General features: G+C 43.1%; 1 protein-coding gene across 1 annotated transcript in view; it reads right to left on the bottom strand.

Moving 5' to 3' along the window:
• The window catches only part of lrmp (lymphoid-restricted membrane protein), a 238,326-nt gene that overhangs the window by 160,322 nt on the left and 52,289 nt on the right, over positions 1-25,715 (bottom strand). Inside the window, exons 9-13 of the mRNA XM_063072318.1 lie at positions 20,314-20,370; positions 10,714-10,773; positions 10,575-10,636; positions 10,392-10,485; positions 48-191 (exon numbers count right to left, since the gene is read on the bottom strand). Coding sequence (XP_062928388.1) covers positions 48-191; positions 10,392-10,485; positions 10,575-10,636; positions 10,714-10,773; positions 20,314-20,370 — 417 coding nt within the window. The remainder of the gene's footprint in view (positions 1-47; positions 192-10,391; positions 10,486-10,574; positions 10,637-10,713; positions 10,774-20,313; positions 20,371-25,715) is intronic.

The following is a 25,715-nucleotide window of genomic DNA, read 5'->3' on the forward strand; positions in this document are numbered from 1 at the left end:
GAGGTACATTCAGCATCGTTATAGCATTGGTGACGTGGAAGGATTACCATCTGCGTGGTGATCGCTTTGAAGCGTAAAGCTGCCTGCTCTGGCCCACATCCTTGCAGCAACATCAGCACTTCTTCATCCAGCATCCTCTCTAAAGTGGCCGGGATACAGTCGGAATCACTCGACCATTCAGAACCGCCCTCCTTTAAAAGGTGCACAAGACAGAAACAGTTCAGCTCCTAAACTCAACTAACTTGATTTCAACCAACAAATGTCACGTTATTTTAAAAAATGCACCCAGCAGGACACTGATGCTGATACATTTCACACAGATATGGGATCTCTAAATTTCAGAACAGAATGGAGTGGTTAAGTGCTTAACAAAATCAACAGACTCCATGAGACCTTCAGACATAGGAGCAGAATTAGGCCATTCAGCCCATCAAGTCTGCTCCACCATTCTATCATGGCTGATCCCAGATCCCACTCAACCTTGCACACCTGCCTTCTCTCACCACATCCTTTGATGCCCTGATCGACCAGGAAACTATCAACTTCTGCCTCAAGTATTCCCACGGGCTTGGCCTCCAACCACGGTATGGCAGAGCATTCCACAAATTTACTACTCTCTGGCTAAAAAAATTCCTCGTTACCTCTGTTCTAAAAGGTCACCCCTCAATTTTGAGGCTGTGCCCTTTAGTTCTGGATACCTCCACCCCCCCTCTCCACCACCATAGGAAACATTGCCACCACATACACCCTATCTGGTCCTTTCAACATTCGAAGGGTTTCAATGACATCCCTCCACATTCTTCTAAATTCCAATTAAATTGAGTCCATTTGACTCGATGGGCCAAATAGCCTAATTCTGCTCCTATGTCTTATGGTTATGAAAAAACAGAATTAGTGAATATTTATCAGCCAACTATCTTCACAGTTCAATACTCTGGGTGGAGGGGTAGGTAGTGATGAGGAATTATTGTGATTGTAGCTGGGCTAGGAGAAATTGGAAGAATGGACAAAAAAGTGGCAGATGGAATAGAGTGTTGGGAAATATATAATAATGCACTTTGGTAAAAGGAACAATAGTGCTGACTATTTTTTTTAAATAGGGAGAAGGTTCAAACATCAGAGGTGCAGAGGGACTTAGGAGCCCTCGTGCAAGACTCCCAGATGGTTAACTTACAGGTTGAGTCTGTGGTAAAGGCAGCAAATGGAATGTCGTCATTTATTTCAAGGGGAATAGAATATAAAAGGAGGTAATGCTAAGCCGTTATAAGACGTTATAAAATCAGGCCACACTTGGTCTATTGTCAACAGCTTTGGACCACAGAGCTCAAAGAATGTGTTGTCGTTGGAGAGAGTTCAGAGGAGGTTCACGGGATGACTCTGTGAATGAATGGGTTAACTGTGAGGAGCGTTTGGCAGTTTTGGGCCTCTACTCACTGGAATTTAGAAGAATGCGGGGGGCTGGGGGGGAATCTCACTGAAACCTACCGTACCGAATGTTGAAAGGACTAGATAAGGTGGATGTGGAGAGCATGTTTCCTATGGTGGGGGTATCCAGAACTCAAGGGCACAGCCTCAAAATTGAGGGGTGACCTTTTCGAACAGAGTTAAGCAGAAACTTTTTTAGCCAGAGAGTAGTAAATTTGTGGAATGCTCTGCCATACCGTGGTTGGAGGCCAAGCCCGTGGGAATACTTGAGGCAGAAGTTGATAGTTTCCTGGTCGATCAGGGCATCAAAGGATGTGGTGAGAGAAGGCAGGTGTGCAAGGTTGAGTGGGATCTGGGATCAGCCATGATAGAATGGTGGAGCAGTCTCAATGGGCTGAATGGCCTAATTCTGCTCCTATGTCTTATCCGTTGCTAAGAATCCTCACCATCCGGGACATGCCCTCTCATTATTACCACTGCGGAAGAAGTTACAGGAGCCAGAGTACCCACACTCACCATTTTAGGAACCACCTCTTCCCCTCTCCCATCAGAATTCTGAACAGTCCAGGGACCCATGAGCACCATCTTGCTATTCTTCTTTCGCACTATGCATTTTTATTTTAGCAGCAACTTTCACACATCAGTAATACTATACCCAATTCTTTTTGCTGTAATTCAAATTTTTATTATTTATTCTTATTTTACAAAGCAGCACAGGATATCATAGAGGAGACACAGTACAGCATATTTACACAGCCATCCCATGACAGGAAAACAAATAAAACTTAGAAACAGAAAGTAATTCTAATTTAAGTTTAAATTAACATACAACCAAAATTGATTTCAGGCCTAATCAAATAGACCAAAGCCAGTGACCAAAACAATCAATCTAAAAACAGTAATTGCAGATCTGCAAATACGAGGAATTCTGCAGATGCTGGAAATTCAAGCAACACACAAAGTTGCTGGTGAACACAAAAGGTCAGGCAGCATCTCTAGGAAGAGGTACAGTCAACGTTTCGGGCTGAGACCCTTCGTCAGGACTAACTGAAGGAAGAGCTAGAAAGAGATTAGCTCTTCCTACTACTAGCTCCTACTACTAATCTCTTACTAGCTCTTCCTTCAGTTAGTCCTGATGAAGGGTCTCGGCCCGAAACGTCAACTGTACCTCTTCCTAGAATTGGAGCTCTGTATTTCTACTGAAGCTCTGTTTTTGTTAATGCACACTCTATAAAGGCATTGGGGATTTCTTGTTCAACACAAAAAATGTGGAGTAGTATTGGCTCAACTCCATAACTGAAACATTGCAAGGACCTTTAAGCTATGAGGGATCTGCCATGCACCAGGAAGGATTTGTTGCAAATACTTCTCTCCCAGTGCTCATACACTTTCTGTTACCATATTTCATCTTTCTTCTCGATAACACCATTACAGGGTTTATCAAAAACCCGGCATAACATAAAACCACACCAAGAAAAATTCAAAGTTTGGTGTGTTACGTGCCAGCAGCAATAGACCACAGACACAGACTTTTAATGTTAAACAACTATATTTTCAATTTTATAGTCAATTAAAACAATTACTCCTCTAACCAGAGTTAACAGTGCAATGCATTTTAGCTCACAAACAGTTCTTCCCAAGTCTTACTCAGCCCAAAATATAGAGAATTTAAACAGAGTCCTAGGATGGCAATCCAGAAGGTTCCGAGATCCACGGGAACAGGTACAGGTATCAGTGAGGTAGAGTTCATAAATCCACATTACGATGACACAAGGTGACAGTCACAGAAGATTCAGGAAGTCGAGTGGTCGTCACTTAAATACTAGAGTCCAAGCAGCGATAACAAGGTGACGCCCGAGTTCCAAAATCTACGCAGGGATATCACAAAGTGACAGTCACGGAATATTCCTTAACACAAGTGGTCGCCACAGAATACTCCAGAAATCCAAGTATGGATCATACAATGTGACAGTCACGTATCCAATATGAACTGTGTGCCGCAAATGATCACAATCTTCCAACACGGAGGAATATTGGGACCGCCCACAGCTGTAGTGAACTCTTATAAAACATAGAATAGTACAGCACAGTACAGGCCCTTCGGCCCACAATGTTGTGCCGACCCTCAAACCCTGCCTCCCACATAAGCTCCCACCTTAAATTCCTCCATATACCTGTCTAGTAGTCTCTTAAACTTCACTAGTGTATCTGCCTCCACCACTGACTCAGGCAGTGCATTCCACGCACCAACCACTCTCTGAGTAAAAAACCTTCCTCTAATATCCCCCTTGAACTTCCCACCCCTGACCTTAAAGCCATGTCCTCTTGTATTGAGCAGTGGTGCCCTGGGGAAGAGGCTCTGGCTATCCACTCTATTTATTCCTCTTATTACCTTGTACACCTCTATCATGTCTCCTCTCATCCTACGTCTCTCCAAAGAGTAAAGCCCTAGCTCCCTTAATCTCTGATCATAATGCATACTCTCTAAACCAGGCAGCATCCTGGTAAATCTCCTCTGCACCCGTTCCAATGCTTCCACGTCATTCCTATAGTGAGCCAACCAGAACTGGACACAATACTCCAAGTGTGGCCTAACCAGAGTTTTATAGAGCTGCATCATTACATCGTGACTCTTAAACTCTATCCCTCGACTTATGAAAGCTAACACCCCATAAGCTTTCTTAACTACCCTATCCACCTGTGAGGCAACTTTCAGGGATCTGTGGACATGTATCCCCAGATCCCGCTGCTCCTCCACACTACCAAGTATCCTGCCATTTACTTTGTACTCTGCCTTGGAGTTTGTCCTTCCAAAGTGTACCACCTCACACTTCTCCAGGTTGAACTCCATCTGCCACTTCTCAGCCCACTCCTGCATCCTATCAATGTCTCTCTGCAGTCTTTGACAATCCTCTACACTATCTACGACACCACCAACCTTTGTGTCATCCGCAAACGTGCCAACCCACCCTTCTACCTCCACATCCAGGTCATTAATAAAAATCACGAAAAGTAGAGGTCCCAGAACAGATCCTTGTGGGACACCACTAGTCACAATCCTCCAATCTGAATGTACTCCCTCCACCACCACCCTCTGCCTTCTGCAGTCAAGCCAATTCTGAATCCACCTGGCCAAACTTCCCTGGATCCCATGCCTTCTGACTTTCTGAATAAGTCTACTGTGTGGAACCTTGTCAAATGCCTTACTAAAATCCATATAGATCACATCCACTGCTCTACCCTCATCTATATGCCTGGTCTCCTCCTCAAAGAACTCTATCAGGCTTGTTAGACACGATCTACCCTTCACAAAGCCATGCTGACTGTCCCTGATCAGACCATGATTCTCTAAATGCCCAGAGATCCTATCTCTAAGAATCTTTTCCAACAGCTTTCCCACCACAGATGTAAGGCTCACTGGTCTATAATTACCCGGACTATCCCTACTACCTTTTTTGAACAAGGGGACAACATTGGCCTCCCTCCAATCCTCCGGTACCATTCCCGTGGACAACGAGGACATAAAGATCCTAGCCAGAGGCTCAGCAATCTCCTCCCTCACCTCGTGGAGCAGCCTGGGGAATATTCCATCAGGCCCCACGGACTTATCTGTCCTAATGTATTTTAATAACTCCAACACCTCCTCTCCCTTAATATCAACGTGCTCCAGAACATCAACCTCACTCATATTGTCCTCACCATCATCAAGTTCCCTCTCATTGGTGAATACCAAAGAGAAGTATTCATTGAGGACCTCGCTCACTTCCACAGCCTCCAGGCACATCTTCCCACCTTTATCTCTAATCGGTCCTACCTTCATTCCTGTCATCCTTTTTTTCTTCACATAATTGAAGAATGCCTTGGGGTTTTCCTTTACTCTACTCGCCAAGGTCTTCTCATGCCCCCTTCTTGCTCTTCTCAGCCCCTTCTTAAGCTCCTTTTTTGCTTCCCTATATTCCTCAATAGACCCATCTGAACCCTGCTTCCTAAACCTCATGTATGCTGCCTTCTTCCACCTGACTAGATTTTCCACCTCACTCGTCACCCATGGTTCCTTCACCCTACCATTCTTTATCTTCCTCACTGGGACAAATTTATCCCTGACATCCTGCAAGAGATCTCTAAACATCGACCACATGTCCATAGTACATTTCCCTGCAAAAACATCATCCCAATTCACACCCGCAAGTTCTAGCCTTATAGCCTCATAATTTGCCCTTCCCCAATTAAAAATTTTCCTGTCCTCACTGATTCTATCCTTTTCCATGATAATGCTAAAAGGCCAGGGAGCGGTGGTCACTGTCCCCCAGATGCTCACCCACTGAGAGATCTGTGACCTGACCCAGTTCATTACCTAGTACTAGATCTAGTATGGCATTCCCCCTAGTCGGCCTGTCCACATACTGTGACAGGAATCCGTCCTGGACACAGTTAAACTCTGCCCCATCGTTTTTTCCTTGGAACTAATCAGGTGCCAATCAATATTAGGGAAGTTAAAGTCACCCATGATAACAACCCTGTTATTTTTGCACCTTTCCAAAATCTGCCTCCCAATCTGCTCCTCTGTATCTCTGCTGCTACCAGGGGGCCTATAGAATATCCCCAATAGAGTAACTGCTCCCTTCCTGTTCATGACTTCCACCCATACTGACTCAAAAGAGGATCCTGCTACATTACCCACCCTTTCTGTAGCTGTAATAGTATCCCTGAACAGTAATGCCATCCCTCCTCCCCTTTTTCCACCCTCTCTATCCCTTTTAAAGCACTGAAATCCAGGAATATTGAGAATCCATTCCTGCCCTGGTGCCAGCCAAGTCTCTGTAATGGCCACTACATCATAATTCCATGTATGTATCCAAGCTCTCAGTTCATCACCTTTGTTCCTGATGCTTCTTGCATTGAGGTACACACATTTCAGCCCTTCTACCTTACTGTCTTTACACCGTTTATTCTGCTTCTCTTTCCTCAGAGCCTCTCTATATGTTAGATTTGGCTTTACTCCATGCACTTCTTTCACTGCTCTACCGTTCTGGGTCCCATCCCCCTCGCAAATTAGTTTAAACCCTCCCGAACCATGCTAGCAAACCTACCTGCAAGGATATTGCTCCCCCTCGAGTTCAGGTGCAACCCATCCAATCTGACAGGTTCCACCTTCCCCAGAAGAGATCCCAATGATCCAAAAATCTAAAACCCTGCTCCCTGCACCAACTCCTTAGCCACACATTCAGCTGCCATATCCTCCAATTCTTACCATCACTGTCACGTAGCACTGGCAGCAATCCTGAGAACTCCACCCTTGAAGTCCTGTTCTTCAGCCTTCTGCCTAGTTCCCAAAACTTATACTTCAGGACCTCATCCCTCTTCCTGCCTATGTCGTTGGTCCCAACATGTATCACGACTTCTGGTTTCTTTCCCTCTCGTACCAGGATGTTGTGCACCTGGTCAGAGACATCCCGGACCCTGGCACCCGGGAGGCAACAAACCATGCGGGTGTCCTTCTCACGTCCACAAAATCTCCTGTCTGCTCCCCTGACTATAGAGTCTCCAATGACGACAGCTCTCTTCTCCGTGCCACCCTTCTGCACCACAGGGTCAGACTCAGTGCCGGAGGCCCTGCCACTGTGGCTCACACCTGGTCGGTCGTCCCCGCCAACAGTATCCAGGATGGTAAACTTATTATTCAGGGTAATGGCTACAGGGGTGCTCTGCACTACCTGTCTGCTCACCTTCGCTTTCCCCCCTCTGACTGTCACCCAATGACCTGCTTCCGACAGCCTAGGTGTGACTACCTCCCTGTAGCTCTCATCTATGACTGCCTAATGAGTCGAAGATCATCCAGCTGCTGCTCCAGATCACCCAGCCGTATGCACTTCTAGCAGATGTGACTCTGCGGGAGAGGGGCGTTCCCCCAAGACTGCCACATCTCACATGAGAGGCACATCACCGTCTCAGGAGGCATTGTAAAGTCTAACTGCAAGCAAGCTTGTCCTCCGCCTGTTCTCATCGAAGCCTCTCGAGTTAAAGCCACAAAGCTCCATTCCTTCACTGGCCGCTCTGCTTGAGCTATCCCTCTATTTATCAGTTTGAGTTTTTCCAAAATGCTTGGTCACCTGACCTCGATTGCCCAATCAGCTGCATTCTGCTGAGTCTGAGCTATTCAAATCTTGATTGTCTAATCAACGGCTCTCTGCTGATCTATTCAAATCTTGATTGACTTGATTGCACAGACCAACTACCAAAACTGCCAGAATCTCTCGAGTCAAAGCCTCAAAGCTCCACCCCTTCACTGGCCCACTCACTCCCTGGCCACTTTCCACTCACTCAACTCAATTCACTCCCTCGCTGGTAGCTCACAGTCCGTTGAGTCGTTTAACTGATGAATCTTCTAGAAACTTCTCAAATCAAATAGAAAAAACGTCCACGTATGTTATAATGAAGTCATTCCCCCCACCACGCCTCATCCAGGTGCGCCTAAATGCGGCTTATGGTTAATTAAAAATCGTTGACATGTAACAGATGATGCAGAGGGATTCTTGTCTCAGCCTTTTCCTGGATAACTTGTCAACAGCTTGTGTCTGGCCCCTTGGGCCCAAATAACCCACTTCCTTCAATAGAAACAACAGGAATTCTGCAAATGCTGGAAATTCAAGCAACACACATAAAAGTTGCTGGTGAACGCAGCAGGCCAGGCAACATCTCTAGGAAGAGGTGCAGTCGACGTTTCAGGTTGAGACCCTTCGTCAGGACTAACTGAAGGAAGAGTGAGTAAAGGATTTGAAAGTTGGAGGGGGAGGGCAAGATCCAAAATGATAGAAGAAAGGAGAGGGAGGGATGGAGCCAAGAGCTGGACAGGTGATAGGCAAAAGGGATACAAGAGGATCATGGGACAGGAGGTCCGGGATATTCCTTATATTCCGTCTGGGTAGCCTCCAACCTGATGGCATGAACACTGACTTCTCTAACTTCTGCTAATGCCCCACCTCCCCCTCGTACACCATCTTTTACTTATTTTTATACACACATTCTTTCTCTCACTCTCCTTTTTCTCCCTCTGTCCCTCTGAATATACCCCTTGCCCACCCTCTGGGTCCCCCCCCCTTGTCTTTCTTCCCGGACCTCCTGTCCCATTATCCTCTCGTATCCCCTTTTGCCTATCACCTGTCCAGCTCTTGGCTCTATCCCTCCCCCTCCTGTCTTCTCATATCATTTTGGATCTCCCCCTCCCCCTCCCACTTTCAAATCCCTTACTCACTCTTCCTTCAGTTAGTCCTGACGAAGGGTCTCGGCCTGAACCGTAGACTGCACCTCTTCCTAGAGATGCTGCCTGGCCTGCTGCGTTCACCAGCAACTTTTATGTGTGTTGCTTCAATAGAAAGACAGTTCCTTGCTTGAGTACACCACCATGCTCAGGAATGCACTTGATACCTCAGGTGTTCAGTTTGTCCTCCTCTGTGGCAGTTATAACCAAAGTATTTCATTGGATGCATAAATTATATTGGAATGCCTTTAACGTCTTTTACACAGTGACTAAAAATAACTTGGATCATGTCTTCACACCACAAGGCAGCTTGCTATATAAGCAAAGTTCCCTTTCAGTGCTGACTGCAAAATCGTTATTTTTTTTTCATCTATATTTAAGCATACAAACACACAGGACAATTCCAATTCAGTAAAGACTGTGGCCCGTCCATTTCATTTAAAAATAAATTTATTTAGAGGATTGGCCTGAAACAGGCCCTTTGGACCCTATGAGCTGCACTATCCAGCAACCCAAGTGTTTAACGTTAGCCTAATCACAAGACAATTTACAATGAGTATTCAACCTACGAACTGCTACATCCTTGAACTCAGAGGAAACTTGAGCACTGAGGGGAAACCCACGTGGTCTCAGGGAGAAAGTACAAACTCCTTACAGAAGGCACCAGAAAGTAACTCCACCACTGCGGAATATTGTTGCGTTAACCACTATACTACTGTGGCTCCCAATGTGGAGTTGCACGTGGGAAATGGATGTTGTTCAACCAAGGTTCATCTCAATCCCCACAAAACCCAAAAGTCTTTCCAGCTTGAGGACTTTATCAATTGTTCTGTGATGTCATCAACAACTTTGATTCATTAAAATTTAGCTTCCAGTTAAGTCTTATATCATCGGGTTCTCATTTGGGTCTAAAATAGACTTGTCACTGTGATTCTCCAGCACCTCCATTCTTTGATAGGAACCTGATCTGGCAGAAAGGTTTTTAGGAATCCCAGTGTTATGTTCTTGTTTCACCCTGTAATATATCCCTTTTAATAATGCTGCATTTCCTTTTTTTTTGTTAAAAGGACAGCTGCCAGCTCTGGGCAGGCTCAGCATGTAGATGTAGCAATGAAGGAAGTGGCCATCAGTTACATTGTGATCTGGCAGCCTGCTTTATTGGTAATAAATTTAAGGGCCAAGTAGTATTCTAAGCATTCTGCAGCCCAGATTGCATTTCAGTTACTCTTTCCCAATACTAAATCCATGATTAATGATCTCGACCTAAAATGTCAGCTGTTTATTCTCCTCCATAGACCCTGCCTGAGCCACTGAGATCTCACAGTTTTATGTTGCTCCACATTTCCTGATTCATAGGCCTGAAATATTTTCCTTGTTTTCAATCCAAATCCTGATTGGATTTGCTTCCATCACACCCATGTGATGTACTCAAATCCCCAACTATTCCATGTTGAAAGCTCTTCAAAGTTAGCTTGAGGATTGCTCAGTAACGGAAAAGCAAAGATGTAGATACTGTCAAATCTGAGGCCTAGGCAGAAGATACTGGGGGCATGCAGGCCAGGCACCACCTGTGCAGGGAAAAGCACACAGTTTAAGGCCGATAACCCCTCACCCGAATGTTGACTATGTCACACTCCATAGATGCCACCTATCCTTTGAGCACTGCCAGCAATTTTTGTTTTTGTGCAAGTTTCCTCATCTTTCTTACCTGAAAAGCATTTAATAGCTCTGCTTGCAATGAACTCGGGGCCCCGGATATCTCAGGTCCATCTAGCAGCATTGTTGATGTGTTTATACACTCTCTGTGAATAAATGATGGGCAACATTAGGGGAGCTGGACTGCAAACATTGGGAGTGGGTCTTAATGAGGGAATCAGTGATCAATACTCACGAAGCCAGCTCCTGTTGCACGAGGAGTTGTTGTTCTAACTTGCTCTTCTCATTTCGTAGACCCTACAGGGATTCAGGACTGGAACTCAAACAGGAATTCTTTTGCTCATGCATTCAATTATTTAAAAAGAGGATCTTACCTCTATAATCATGGAATATTCAACAATGGAATGTTTAAGCTCCTTAATATGATTCTCCCTCTGCAAAGAAAAGATGCATTAAACAAAAATAGAACAAATAGACTAATATTGTGTGCATTGCTACTGGGCAGGAGGAAGGAAGGATCTGGGGTAGGGGAGGTAGATGAGGAAGGTGATGAATAATTTTACCAGCCCCTTACAGACCAGTTCACTTAAAGTTCAAAGTAATTTTTTTAAAAATATAAATCGAAGTGTATATACATGTCAACATATATTACCTTGAGATTTTAATATAAAACTGCACACAAAAACTGACAATGTGCAAAAAAATTATGCAAATATTGCCCAAAAGGAAAAAAACAGTAATAAATAACTAATAAATATTGAGAACAGTGAGAGTTGTAGTCCTTGAAAGCACGTCCATAGATTGTGGAACCAGTTTAGCGTCGGGGTGAGTGAAGTTAGCCACACTATTTCAGGAGCCTGATGGCTCAACCATCAGTTTAACCATTTAATTTAACCGAAGAGCTGTAAAACAATCCAAGAACTTGAAACCTGGCCAATATATGGCTTGCATTATTCACTCAAAGCAGATGTAATATTGGACTTTATGGTCCTGGTGGCAGGAAACTGTAAAAGGATAGATAATGAACAAAACACTTCTAGTGCTGATTTTGGAGCTACTTGTATGATCAGCACAGTAGGAACATTCCTTCAGCCGGGAGTCAAATGACCTTAGAATTTCATCAGTAGCATTGCTGTTCTGTCCAAGAGGAAACAAAATGAGATAAGGACAAAGTTTAGCAGCCAAAGGAAATCTGTCAGGGCTGAGATAAGCTTACATTTCACACTATACAAAGTGACCCAAATATGGCTGTAAACATTTCCTCTGCTTCAAATGATGAGCTGAGGCTGTACAAAATTTCTTAAATTCATGATAAAGATGGGCACACTGCCAAGGGATGCATCGACAAGAGTTTAAAAGATGGTGAATGATGCATCTTCCCTATTGAAGCAAGGAGGGAAACGGGAGGTCCCAAATTGGATGGCAATAGGCTGTACAGGGCAGAGCAGACTGGAACAGCCGCATCCCGTCTATAAAAGCAACCCACTGGCTACGAGTTGTATCGAAGTAACCACATGAGTACAGATGCTTCAAGATGATGCCAAACTGTGACCTTTGTTAAGGTCACAGCTCAGTTTTACTTGCTTTTTAGAGTTGTGTGTGCGCTTTTGGGGTCAGATGGTAGTTAGGAGTCAGGTTGTGTTTTAGGGGGAGGGAGGTGGGGGAAACAGAAGGACAGGCTGGAGTCTCAAGTCTCTGCTCTGTGTTCAAAGGCTGGCTACGTGGACATGGAATATCTATGGACTGGACCGGGATGCCTGGCTGGGTGTCAGGCCAGAAGACCAGTGTGGACAAATACTCGTAGCCCCCCTATGGTCAGCGATCTGGAACATTAGATAATCCCTTGGAGATGTTGAAATGTGTAACATTTTGGGTCTTGCATACTGGTGTCAAGCGATCTTAGGCTTCATTTCCTGGATCTTCTCAATTGCTAAGCCCCTCATTGATGCATTAAATTGCTTTAGGAAATCAGCTATTGCAAAACTGCCCAATTTAGTGTCCATAAAATATTAGCTGTTTTCTATTTGTGTTCCAAGCTCCATTCAATCATCAAACAATTCTTGGAAAAAAAATCATCTCATCTCAATTTTAGACTTTGCCCATTTGCTTCCAGCCTTTTAACTGTCCAGGAACTCTACATTCCACCTGATCCAATCTTATCAGGCAAAACCCAGCTGGCTGCCTCATAGCCATATCATGCCAGCGGCAACACCTTAGTACTGTTTGTAGGAGCCAATTTGTATCCACATACTAACATTTGCCTGCCCATCTCTCATGGGTGTGAGAGACACACCATGCCCTGAGAGCAAGGAAGATAAACAGCCCTCAAGTTTTTAACTCTGAGAAAGCGCCAGGCCATTTGCTTTAATATCTGAGGTCTGGTACTAAATAGCCTGATAATAAACATTTTTGGAACAATATTGAAGTGTCATTTAAAGGCAAGGAACTACGCACTAATGACGTTAGATGTTGTCATTCAAAACTGGCTGTAATAATTAGAGCAAGAACTTTGATTGCAAGGTTTATTGGGTAGCATTGTTGGGTTTTGCCAACACTGATGTGTTTTGGGTTCTCATACTTAACACGTAGTATCATTGCAGCCAACTACAATTCCCCCACCAGCTACACGGGAGGGTTTCTACTGAATGGATGAACGTAATGATACGATGGCTGGGAGTGTGAGAAACGGTGCCCACGGCAGACATGTTCTTTGCACAGGGAGTGGGCACCTGGATGCTCTAGGGGTTTCCTGTGCAAACAGATGTGACAGCAACAGCAGCAGCTGTCTTAAATGATTCCACGGCCAGAAAGCAGGGAATGACCTAGACCGCTATGGACAAAACAGCCCAGGCAAGCATGAAGCTGTATCTGAGGATTTCAGTGAAGATAAAGAATGTAGTTTAATTGCTGGCCTTCCGAACAATCCCACAGAAAACAGCATTTATTAAACCTACCTGCTCTAAAAGCAAAGATGAACTATCAAGAGCAGAGAGTCTAAATAAATCAAAGTTGTATTTTGGACAGGTATACAGCTGATATTCACATTGGGAAGTTTGAAAGCTGGAAAAGGTTGTTGACTGATTCAAATGAAAATATTGCTGAAATTCATATCAAACCTTATAGATGTCATAGCCACGAAATCTTACTAATGCCTTTACTTCCTCAGGAGGCTGACGAAATTTGGCACATCCCTGTTGACCTTCATCAATTTTTAAATCGATGCACCTACCTGGATGCACAATGGCTTGGGCGTGGCAACTGCTCTGCATGTAACAATAAATTGCATAGAGCTGAGAACGCAGCTCTGCACCATGTGGAAAACAGCCTACCCTCAATGCACTGTGTAGTAATCTGATCTGTGTGAACAGTATGCAAGACAAGCTTTTCACATGTATCTTGGTACATGTGACAAAAATAAATCAATTCCAAATCCAAGGTCAATTTTCAGCAGTCTGCAGGAGATCGTAAATTGGACATAATGTGGGTCTAACTCTGGACAAAACCAATTTTTCAAGCCGTACAATACCCTAGAGAAATGTAGAGACTTCTAGGCCAGTCTGAAATTCAACAGCCCCAGCAGGGCAGAAATTGCAACACAGGGCAAATATCCTGGATTTTCCACTTTGAGAATGTCCATGCAAGTAGCACAGAATATTTTAACACAGCAAGCAGAACTGGTGGATTAGACTGGTGGAAGCCCATCATTAGACAGAGTCCTTCACTCACAGTTGGACATTAGCAACCCATCAACTGCTGGCACTTTGAGACCAGTTCTTGGTGTGAAGCTAAACGGAAAAGCTTTGCTGTCAAAATGATTTCCCCAAAATACCATGCAAAGCAGTTGCCAACTTCAGAGAAGACTACAGACTCATTAAAGGCACAGTTGCTTGGGCAGATCTATTCCATGGTGAAGCACAGCTCAACTGCAAGCCTAGTTGTAGCCAAAATTATCGGCAAGGGGCTACAGAGCAGAGAGAACAAATTAATTCAAATTATTGCAAAGCTCCTGTGCCAAACAAGGAAAAAATATCTATCCTAATATCTTCTGGTAGCTTGATTTCAGGTTTCCACAGTAAGCAGGTAAAGAGCAGAGGTGCTTAACCTTAAAGTGCACTAGTGGCCAAACATAACTTCATCTGCCAGTGACGAAGAATTTTAAGAGCTGGAGAGATCATTTTGATAAAGGATAGTGGGATAAAGCAATGCTGAGGTAAACGATCAGCCCTTCTTTATGTATGGTCCAGCAGATGCAAGGGATCAAGCGGCCTAGAGCCTCACTTCCAGTTCTCATTCTTACACTGTAAGACATAGCAGCAGAATTAAGACATTTGGCCCATCAAGTCTGTTCCACATTCTATTATAGCTGATTTATTTTCTCTCCCAACCCCAGTCTCCTGCCTTCTCCCCATAACCTTTGCCACCCATACTAGTCAAGACCCTATCAACCTTTGTTTTTTTAACTATATCTAATGACTTGGCCTCCACAGCCAACTACCGTCTCATGAAAGAAATTCTTAACTGTTCTAAAGCGTCATCTTTCTCTTCCGAGGCTCTTTCGTCTGGTTTTGGTCCTCACCTTAAATATACACAATGATTTTGTCTCCACAGCTGTTCTTATCATATTACACTTAGTTTGAACTTTCATTTCAAACTCCCTCAAGTACAATTCCTGGAATCACTTACACCCATTCTTGTATCACACACAAGACTTCTCTCACCCTACCAGCATATTTTGCTAATCCTTTTGCCATCTTCCCAGAATGTGTTCATGTTCCTCATTGTAACTGTCCCAATTCCCAGACTTAAACAACACTCCAAGTTCCTCCTGACTTATTTGAATATTGATTCTATATTAATAGTTATTGATTATATACTTCTCACCCTAGATGAAATCTATCCTTAAAGGAAACATTTTTACTACATCTCAGACTCTTAAAAGGACCTCAGCTCACCTCCTGGCTTTTGGAAAGCGGGTTCAGTGCAAACTTCCTGATCACTCGATCCTGTCCCTTCTGTTGTGTTTGTGAATCTTTCCTCTCATGTCCCTATATATCTGTTTTATGATAGCACTCACACCCGCACCCAAGTATGGCTCAATTCTTCCGCACCCAATTTTTTTTTTTGTTTCACTTCTAGAGAACCAGCCTCCCGTATTTTGGATATTTGCTTTATGATTTTCACACAGATCTGTTTTATCACCTTCATACTCATTTTCTAACTAGCGTAACACCTTAAATTTCGTATGAAACACTCTTCACTTGTCTGTACTGAAATCTTCTGCCACTATTCTATTGTATCTATGCTGTAAGGTTATGAATGTTTCCTTGAATTTTAAAATTATTCTTCCTTTATATAAACTATTCTTGCCAACTTTGTGTAGATTCTGATTCCGGAAGTTAGACTCTGACTAAGTACACCTACCCAAGCTTTAACCTCTGTGTACCATCACTTCCCATCTTCTGTCAGTGAATAGCTCTGACTCACAGCCAGACTACTACTCATTCTGGCTACATAAACACTGATCTTTATTCGGAAGTACATACTTGCCTGTTATACGAAATAATAGTTGCACTTTTCCCAAAAGGGATACAGTAGGGGATGTTGCAAGTACTCAAAATTTGAACTGAAAGCAGAGATCCCGAAACGCACAAGGTCTTACAACATTGTGAAAATGGGCAAGCAGCTGTTAATGAAAAGGCTTACGCCTTTCAGCCAACACTTCGCTCCTCCCAATTGATCACATCAATGCTGACACTTTTTTGTTTGAAGTGCAAGAATAACACTGATGATTACGAGATGAAGATTCTAAATTTAATGCAGAAGATAGCACCATTTCTTCACTTACCCTCCAAAAGCCAGTAGAGTGTGGGTAAAGAATTACAACAATGCTACTCAACAAGTAGGAAACATGTCTCATTAAACTTAGCCTTAAGAATGATACCACAAACACCTCCTCAAAAAAGCAGCTTCCATTAAGGACCTCCACCATCCAGGCCATGCTCCCTTCTCGTTGCTACCAAAGCAAAGGTACAGGAGCTTTTGATCCCACACGACCGAGTTCAGATACAGTCATTGTCCTGACACAATCAATTTCCAGAAGCAATGTGGATAACTTCACTCACCTCAACACTGAATTGATTCCACAACCTATGGATTCACTTTCAAAGATTCTCTAACTCACATTCTCAGTATCGTGCATTTATTTATTATTAGGTTTTTTTTTTTGCATTTACAGTTTGTCTTCTTTTGCACATTAGTATTTGTGTGAATTTTCATTGATTCCATAATATTTACAGTTCTAAAGTAAATGACTGCAAGAAAAATGAATCTCAGTACTGTATTTGGTGACATATGCACTTTGATAATAAAATTAACTTAAAATTTGAAATCTTGGCGATTGAAGGTTTATTAAATTGAACTAAAATGGCTCCAGCTATACTCAAGTACTAGAAATTCCTTCACAAAACTGTGGACAGGGAGACGGAAGAGCATTGACCCATGTAAACTTGGCTTAACCTCCAGAACAGCAATTTTACACAAGAGATTCGGGAATTTATCTAATTTCTCAGTAAGGGTTTTCATCGTCCCCAGCATGTTTTTCTGGTGCAAATCTAACCCAATTTATACTAACAGTCGCAGTAAATGCAAAGACATTTCTTATGCAATTTTTAATCATTAGTTTAAAGTTTTCATTCCCAAAAATGTCAAGCTCATTATAATCTATTTCTTCTGAATCAATTCCAAATTTCAAAGGAAAAGGTCAAAGTAAATTTACTATCAAAGTATGCATACGTTATCAAATACAACCCTGAGATTCATTTACTTGCGGGCATACACAGTAAATCCGAGAAACAATAGAATCAGTGAAAGACCACTTGAACAACCAATGTGCAAAAGACAACAAACTTTGCAAACACAAAATAGCAAAAACAAGAGAAATAGATATTGAGAACATGAGATAAAAAGTGCTTGAAAGTGAGTCCATAGATTGTGGGAACAGTTCAGTGATGGGGTGAGTGAAGTTGTCTCCTCTGGTTCAAGAGCCTGGTGGTTGAGGGGTAATAACAGTTCCTGAACTTGGTAATGTGTGTCCTGAGGCTCCTGTATCTTCTTCCTGATGACCACACAAGAAGACAGCATGGCCTGGGTGGTGGGGGTCCTTGATGATGGATGCTGCTTCCTTGTGACAGCGCTCAGTGTAACTGTGCTCAATGGTGGGGAGGGCTTTACTCTTGATGAACTGGGTCACATTCACTATTTTTTTGTGGACGATTCTTACAAGGGCATTGGAACTTCCCTACCAGGCCATGTTGCAACCAGTCAATATACGCTCCACCAATCCACAAATATACACTTCAATCAAATGAAGTTTGTCAGTTTTAGATGACATGCCAAATCTTCACAAGCTTCTAAGACAGTAGAGAGGCTGCTGTGTTTTCTTTTTAAATGGCACTTACATGCTGGGCTCAAGACAGGTCCTCTGAAATGACAACCCTGAGGAATTTAAAGTTGCTGACCCTCTCCATCCCTGCCCCCAGTGAGGACTGGCTCATGGAACTTTTGGTTTCCTTTTCCTGAAGTCAATAATAGAAACATAGAAAATAGGTGCAGGAGTAGGCCATTCGGCCCTTCGAGCCTGCACCGCCATTTATTATGATCATGGCTGATCATCCAACTCAGAACCCAGCCTTCCCTCCATACCCCCTGACCCCTGTAGCCACAAGGGCCATATCTAACTTCCTTTTAAACATAGCTAATGAACTGGCCTCAACAGTTTGCTGTGGCAGAGAATTCCACAGATTCACCACTCTCTGTGTGAAGAAGTTTTTCCTAACCTCGGTCCTAAAAGGCTTCCCCTCTATCCTCAAACTGTGACCCCTCGTTCTAGACCTCCCCAACATCGGGAACAATCTTCCTGCATCTAGCCTGTCCAATCCCTTTAGGATCTTATACGTTTCAATCAGATCCCCCCTCAATCTTCTAAATTCCAACGAGTACAAGCCCAGTTCATCCAGTCTTTCTTCATATGAAAGACCTGCCATCCCAGGAATCAATCTGGTGAACCTTCTTTGTACTCCCTCTATGGCAAAGATGTCTTTCCTCAGATTAGGGGACCAAAACTGCACACAATACTCCAGGTGTGGTCTCACCAAGGCCTTGTACAACTGCAGTAGTACCTCCCTGCTCCTGTACTCGAATCCTCTCGCTATAAATGCCAGCATACCGTTCGCCTTTTTCACCGCCTGCTGTACCTGCATGCCCACTTTCAATGACTGGTGTATAATGACACCCAGGTCTCGTTGCACCTCCCCTTTTCCTAATCGGCCACCATTCAGATAATAATCTGTTTTCCTATTTTTGCCACCAAAGTGGATAACTTCACATTTATCCACATTAAATTGCATCTGCCATGAGTTTGCCCACTCACCCAACCTATCCAAGTCACCCTGCATCCTCTTAGCATCCTCCTCACTGCTAACACTGCCACCCAGCTTCGTGTCATCCGCAAACTTGGAGATGCTGCATTTAATTCCCTCATCAGCCCCTTAGACTTGCTGACATTGACTGAGATGTCATTGTTATGGCACAACTTAGCCAGATTCAAACATGCAGATTGTCTTCAGTATTTGCGATCTCTATGTTCTTAGACCTTCCTGGCATCCTTCTGCCAAGAGGTTAGTTGCATTGCTCCAACATGCCAGCTGGAATCTCCCGATAGCCAAAAATTTTAATTCTATTTTCCGTTACCAGTGACATGTCTGTCTAAGTGCAACTTAGAGGAACAGCATCTCATATTCTACCTGAGCAGTCTCCAACCTGGAGACATGAACATCAAATTCTCACACTGTCAGTACCATCTCCCTTCTGTCCCTTTCCCCGCCTTTTCTTTTCTGCTTCTGATCCCATTGGCTCCCAATATCCTCTTTCCATCTCCCCAACTCTCCAGCTGCTCATCACTCACACACTCTCTCGAGATCCCTCCATTCGATGGCCCACCATCATCTTCTATTAGATTTCATCTTTAGCCACCAATCATCTTCCAGCTTCTGATACAATTTCAACTCCCCTGCCACCCTCACCTGCCTGCCACCCCCTCTCAAGCTCCAGTTTCACCCCTCCCCCCCAGCAAGTCTTTATACCAGCCATTCTTTTCTGTCCAGATGAAAGGTCTCAGCCAGAAACATCAACTGCTCATTTTCCTCTGCAGATGCTGCCTGACCTGCTGAGCTTTTCCACTGCCTCCGTGTCACTGTTTTCCCTCCCCCATCGTTAGCAGGGACTTTACGGCTTCCCTGTATCCTGTGCACACCCCACTTCCCCAGCCTGAGCTGGCCCTTCCGATCTGTCCTCCCATCATGGCAGCATCTGTTCATTGTCAATCCTCCCCTGCAGCTGGAAGAGTGGTGCTTGAAATTCCTTAGAGATACAGACAGTAACAGGCCCTTCTTGCACAACAAACCCATGTTGCCCAGTTACACCCATGTGAACCACTAACCTGTAAGTCTTTGGAATGTGGGCGGTTACCAGAGCAACCCCACACAAGCATGGGGAGAACGGACTAACTCCTTACAGACAGTGGCAGGATTGAACTCTTGTTGCTGGTGCTGTGATAACATTGTGCTGATTATTACCCTACCGTGCCATTTTGGCATGTCCTTTTAAGAGATGGTTGCAAAGATCACACCTATTGGTCTATGTGCCGAGAACTAAAAGACCTTGAGACACATCAATAGGGAATACCAAAGTGAAATTCAATGCCTTGTTGAAGAGGGAAATCCAGCAGAACTAATCCGTGCATTGGGCATTTGATGTTCTTACATATCATGAGTTTCACCAACAGTAGCAGGGTGAATATCGACACTTTTGTTATTAAAAAAAAAATGGGGAGTACATCATGTGTCAGAACTTGTTCGATGCAGACTTACATTAACTTTGCCGATTAGAAGCAACAAGATATTAAATGTGATACAGACCTCGAGTAAAATAGCATCTTTATTCTGAGCTAGGATTTCAAGGTCAGTTAACTGCATCTGAGGAAGAAAAACAATTGTTATTGCTGTCTTTTATCATAACTTGAATTACTTTGCTGAAAACTGAAGAAACAGCACCTTGTTCAATAAAAGTCTAACTGGAAATCAGAAATAACTTGAAACCTATGTCATCTATTCTCTATCTCTCTAGTGACCCAAATCTGGTGGGGTTTAACTCAGGTAAGTGAGGTGTTGTATTTTGTGAAGACATATTACAGTAGGATCTTAATATTCAACGGTCGGACTTGGGGAGCATTGACAGAGCAGGCAGAGGCCAAGTTCATTGTTCCCTGAAAGAGTCATCACAGGTAGACAGGGTGACAAAGGCAGCATTCATCATGCTGGTCATCAGTCAGGCCACTTGGTAAAGTGGTGATGTTCTGTTGCAGTTGCATGAGAGTTTGAGACAGCAGTGTAACATTGCATTCAGTCTTGGTCATCGTGCTATAGGAATGATGTAATTCAGTTGGAAAGATTGCAAAAATGTTGCTGGGATTCGATGGATGGATTCGGTGGATGGAGTTATGGAGAGGTTGGGCAGGCTAGGACTTTATTCTTTGGAGTTTAGGCAAAAGAGGGATGACCTTATGAAGATATACAGTACAATCATGAGATACATACAGGTTGAATGCAGAGTCTTTTTCTCAGGACTGGATCACTAGCAAACTGAGGGGCAACTGTGTGGTCAGTACATGAAACAAGCTGCCAGAGGAAGAGGTTGAGGAAGATACATGGATAGGAGAGGTTTAGAGCAGGGGATCCCAACCTTCTTTATAACATGGACCAATACCATTAGGCAAGGGTCAATAGACCCCTGGTTCAGAAGGATGTGGGTCAAATATGGAGAAATTGAATTAGCTTAAATGAGAATCTTGGCTAGCGTAAATCAGTGGAGCTGAAGGACTTTTCTCACAGTCTATGATGAACTACATCCAAGTGAAACTACATCTCTTAAGTAATACAAGATGAAAGATTGCAACTTTATGGATAGCACCTCATGACATTGTACGTAAGAAAAAACTAGAAACAGTCAGAAGTTATATTTTTAAGTATTCTGATTGTACCAAAGATGCTTCAAGTCTCCCTGAAGTTATTCCATCAAAACAAACACAATCCTTTGAACCAGCACAATTGTTATTTCCACATTTTTGCCAATAATGAAACCGCATTGTATTGAGGGATGATATACTGGTTTAGTTTTATTAATAGTGAAATTATTTTTCATTTCTAGTAAAGTCAAAACTCCCAGGAAGTAATTTGAAATAATTGTAAAACTATAATGTTACAAATCTCATTGATGCAAACATAAAGTAGGCAAAGTTATAGTGCCTGTAAAAAACCATACTCAGTTTGGAGGAGCAACATCTCATATTCCATTTGGGTAGCCTCCAACCTCACTGCATGAATATCAATCTCTCTAACTTCTGGTATTTTCTCCCATCTTTTTCCGTTTCCTATTCTGGCTCCCCTCTTTCCTCTTTTCGCCAATTATCTTCTTCCGGTGCCTCTCACCCATTTCTCCCATGGCCCACTTTCCTCTCCCGTCAGATCTCTCCTCCTTTAGCTCTTTACACCTTTTCCACCCATCACCTCCCAGATTCTCTCTTCATTGCCTCACCTATCCACCCTTCCCCGCACCTAATCTCACCTATCACCTGGCAGCTTGTACTCCTTCCCCTCCCTCAAGCTTATTCTGGTTTCTTCCCCCCTTTTCCTGACCTGATGGAAGATCTCAACTTGAAACATTGATTGTTTATTCTCCTTCACAGATGCTGCTTGACCTGGCATGTTCCAGTAACATGCTGGTCAACTGTACGAAGGTGTTCTCAAGTAGGTGAGACAGAAGGATACACAGAATTTCATCTCTGATGCGTTATCCCATGCCTACAAGTCTTCGCTTTGGAAGCTTTACTGCATTTTGTTATATGTTATTGAGTGGTTTAAACTTTGATCTCTACCCTTAGTCATATGTTTGATCCATTTCTTACCCCCATCCCCAAAGAAAGGTCACTCCCACGTCAGGAACCCAATTGCAAATCTAGATCGGCACACCACACTTGAAGACGTGATTCACTAAAGAGCGCCTGTGATCGGATTGCAACGGGAATCAGCAACATCCAAAAGTCACACTCAGGATCTTGTGGAAATGAGGGCATGAGAATGGATTTTGATGCTGACTGTGCAAGAAACAGCAAGGCATTTATAAGAAATTCTGCTGCTTTTACTTCAGGGGATAGAGTTGGACCAATAGTTATCCCTCAAACTCTAACAGAAGTGGAATATTTAGCAATTTATCTTTCTCTTTAACAAGACTGACCAAATCCAAACCTCAGATGACCAGAGAATGAAGCAATAGCCAACTCAACATGACAACAAACTTTAGGCACCCTTTCTTAAAGTAAGCAAATTAACTTTGCATTTCAGTATCATATAAAATGAACTGTTAGAATTTTGGGTATAAGACTATGTCAGATTTTTTTAAACTACACATTTTTTTCTGCGAGTAGCAATCTCTAAAATATTTCAGCCTATAATTGGAAGGACTGCTGGCAAACAGGAGTGGAGACCTGGATATCTCCTCCCCAAAACAGAAACCCAACTTTGAAAATAAGAAATCCTAACTGGAAATACTAGATGATGGCAATAAACACTTTCATTTATATGGCACCTTCCAATGTTTAAAGCACTTTATCATGTCTTTTCAACCTAGTCACCGCTATAATAGAAAGCTGGATCAAATTATAAGGCACAAGAGCAGAATTAGGCCATTTGGCCCATCAAGTCTGCTCCACCATTCTATCATGACAACTTTATTCTCTCTCTCAACCCCATTCTCCTGCCTTCTCCTTTAAGATGTTCTAAAGAATTGGTCCATGGCATAAAAAAATGTTGGGGACCTCTGTTCTAAAGGGACATCCTTCTATTCTGAGGCTGTGCCCTGTGGTCCTAGGCTCCTCCATGATAGGAAACATCCTCTCCATGTCAACTCTGTCTAACTCAATAGGCTTCAATCAGATTCTCCCCTTCATTCCCCAAAACTCTAGTGATTACAGATGCAGAGCTATCAAACTTTTCTCATACATTGACTATAATATTCATGGAATCATTCTCATAAACTCCTCTGGGTTCTCGCAATGCTAGGACACCCTTTCTTAGATATGGGGCCCAAAACTGCTCACAATACTCCAGATGCAGACTGACCAAGGACTTAAGGAGGCATTGCTGAGGTTTTTTGCTTTTACATACTAGACCACACAGAATGAATGCTAACATTGCATTTGCGTTCTTCACCACCAACTCAACCTGAAAGTTAACCTTTAGGGAATCCTGCACAAGCACTCCCAAGTCCCTATGCTCCTCTGATTTCTGAATTTGCTTTCTTTATTTCTTCTGTGAAAGAGCACGACTATACATGTCCCTACACAATATTCCATCTGCCACTTCTTTGGTCATTCTCCCAATCTAAGTCCTTCTGCAGACTCCCTGCTTCCTCAACACTACTTGGCCTTTGATTGATCTTGGTGTCATCTGCAAACTTGGCCAGGAAGCTATCAATTCCTTCATCCAAATAATTGAATCTCCTCTGTCTATCCTGCTGTTATTTCTTCAAAGAATTCCAACAGGTTTTTCAGGCAAGATTTTCCCTTAAGGAAATCATGCTGACCTCGGCCTATTTTATCATGCATCTCCAAATACCCTGAAAACTCATCCTTACCAAATTCAGCATCTGACCCACCACTTATGTCAGGCTAACTGGCCTATAATGTTGTGTCTTTTGCCTCCCTCCCTACTTGAAGAGTGGAGTGATATTTGCAATTTTCCAATCCTCCGGGACCATTCCAGAATCTATCGATTCTTGGAAGATCACTATCAACACCTCCACAATCTCTTCAGTTAACTCCTTCAGAACCCTCAGGTACAGTCCATCTGGTCCAGGTGACTTATCTCCAGACCTTTCAACTTCCCAAACAAATGCTCCTTAATAACAACTACACTCTTTTGCCCTACCCCCCAACTCTTGAATTTCTGCCATACCGCTAGTGTTTTCCAGTGAAAGCTGACACGCAAACTAGATGGGCCAAAGGGCCTGTTTCTGTGCTGTACTTTTCTATTACTCTAAATACTTACTAAATTTGTCCGCTATTTCTACATTCCCCATTACTATCTCTCCAGCATCATTTTCCAACAGTCCGACCGCCATTCTCACCTTTTTTTCTTTATATATGGAGTCGTAGAACACTTCAGCACAGAAGCAGCCCTTCGGCCCATTTTGACTGTGCTGAACTGTTGTTCTGCCTAGTCCCTTTGACCTGAACACCTCACACTTGTATCCTTCCGTGTACCTGTCCAAATTTCTCTTAGGTGGTGAAATTGAACCCGCATCCACTATTTCTGCTTTCAACTTGTGCCATTGTCACCACCCTGAGAGAAGATCCCCCCAGTCATCTTAAACGTTTTACATTTCACCCTTTAGTTCTAGTCTCACCCAACCTCGATGGAAAGAAGCCTGCTTACATTTACCCCTTCTAAACCCTCAATTTTGTATACATCTATCGAATCTTCCTTCATTCTCCTACGTTCTAGGGAACAAAGCCCTAACCTATTCAGCAGTTCCTTATAACTCAAGACTGGCAACATCCTTAGATTTTCTCTGCACACTTTCAATTTTATTGACATCTTTCCTGTAGGTAGATGTTCAGAACTGCACACAATACCCCAAATTAAGCCTCAATGTCTTAAACAACTTCAATAAAACATTCCAACTCCTGTACTCAGTAGTTTGATTTATGAAGGGCAATGTGCCAAAAACACTCCTTATGACCCTATCTACACCTTCAGGGAATTATGGATCTATATTCCCTGATTGCTCTGTTCTACTCTCACTGATACAGCACTGAGTGTAGTAGAACAGTTAACAGTAGACAGTGAGTCCTCTCAAAGTGCAACACCTCGCATTTGCCTGCATTAAATTCTATCTGCCATTTTTCAAGCTGGCCCAGTTCCCCAGCAAGCTTTGATAGCCTTCCACGCTATCTACTACACTTCCTATGTGGAAAAAAGCTCTTGATATCTATTTTTATATTAGTGGCAAGTTTACCTTCATATTTTATCTGTTCTGTTATTGTATTTTTTAAGTTATCTTCTGTTGGTTTTTAAAAGCTTCCTAATCCTCTAGCTTTCCATAATTTGTTATCTTATGTACTCTGTTTTGCTTTTATACACAGCAATCTCCTACAAACAGCAATTTAATCAGATTTATTGACAGGATAAACATTGGCAGGACACTGAAAATAGTTCTGTTATCTTCTTAAAGCATCCTGGGGTGCTATGTAAGACCACAAGAC

The sequence above is a fragment of the Mobula hypostoma genome, chromosome 20 (genome assembly GCF_963921235.1).
Source record: "Mobula hypostoma chromosome 20, sMobHyp1.1, whole genome shotgun sequence".
Taxonomy (NCBI): domain Eukaryota; kingdom Metazoa; phylum Chordata; class Chondrichthyes; order Myliobatiformes; family Myliobatidae; genus Mobula; species Mobula hypostoma.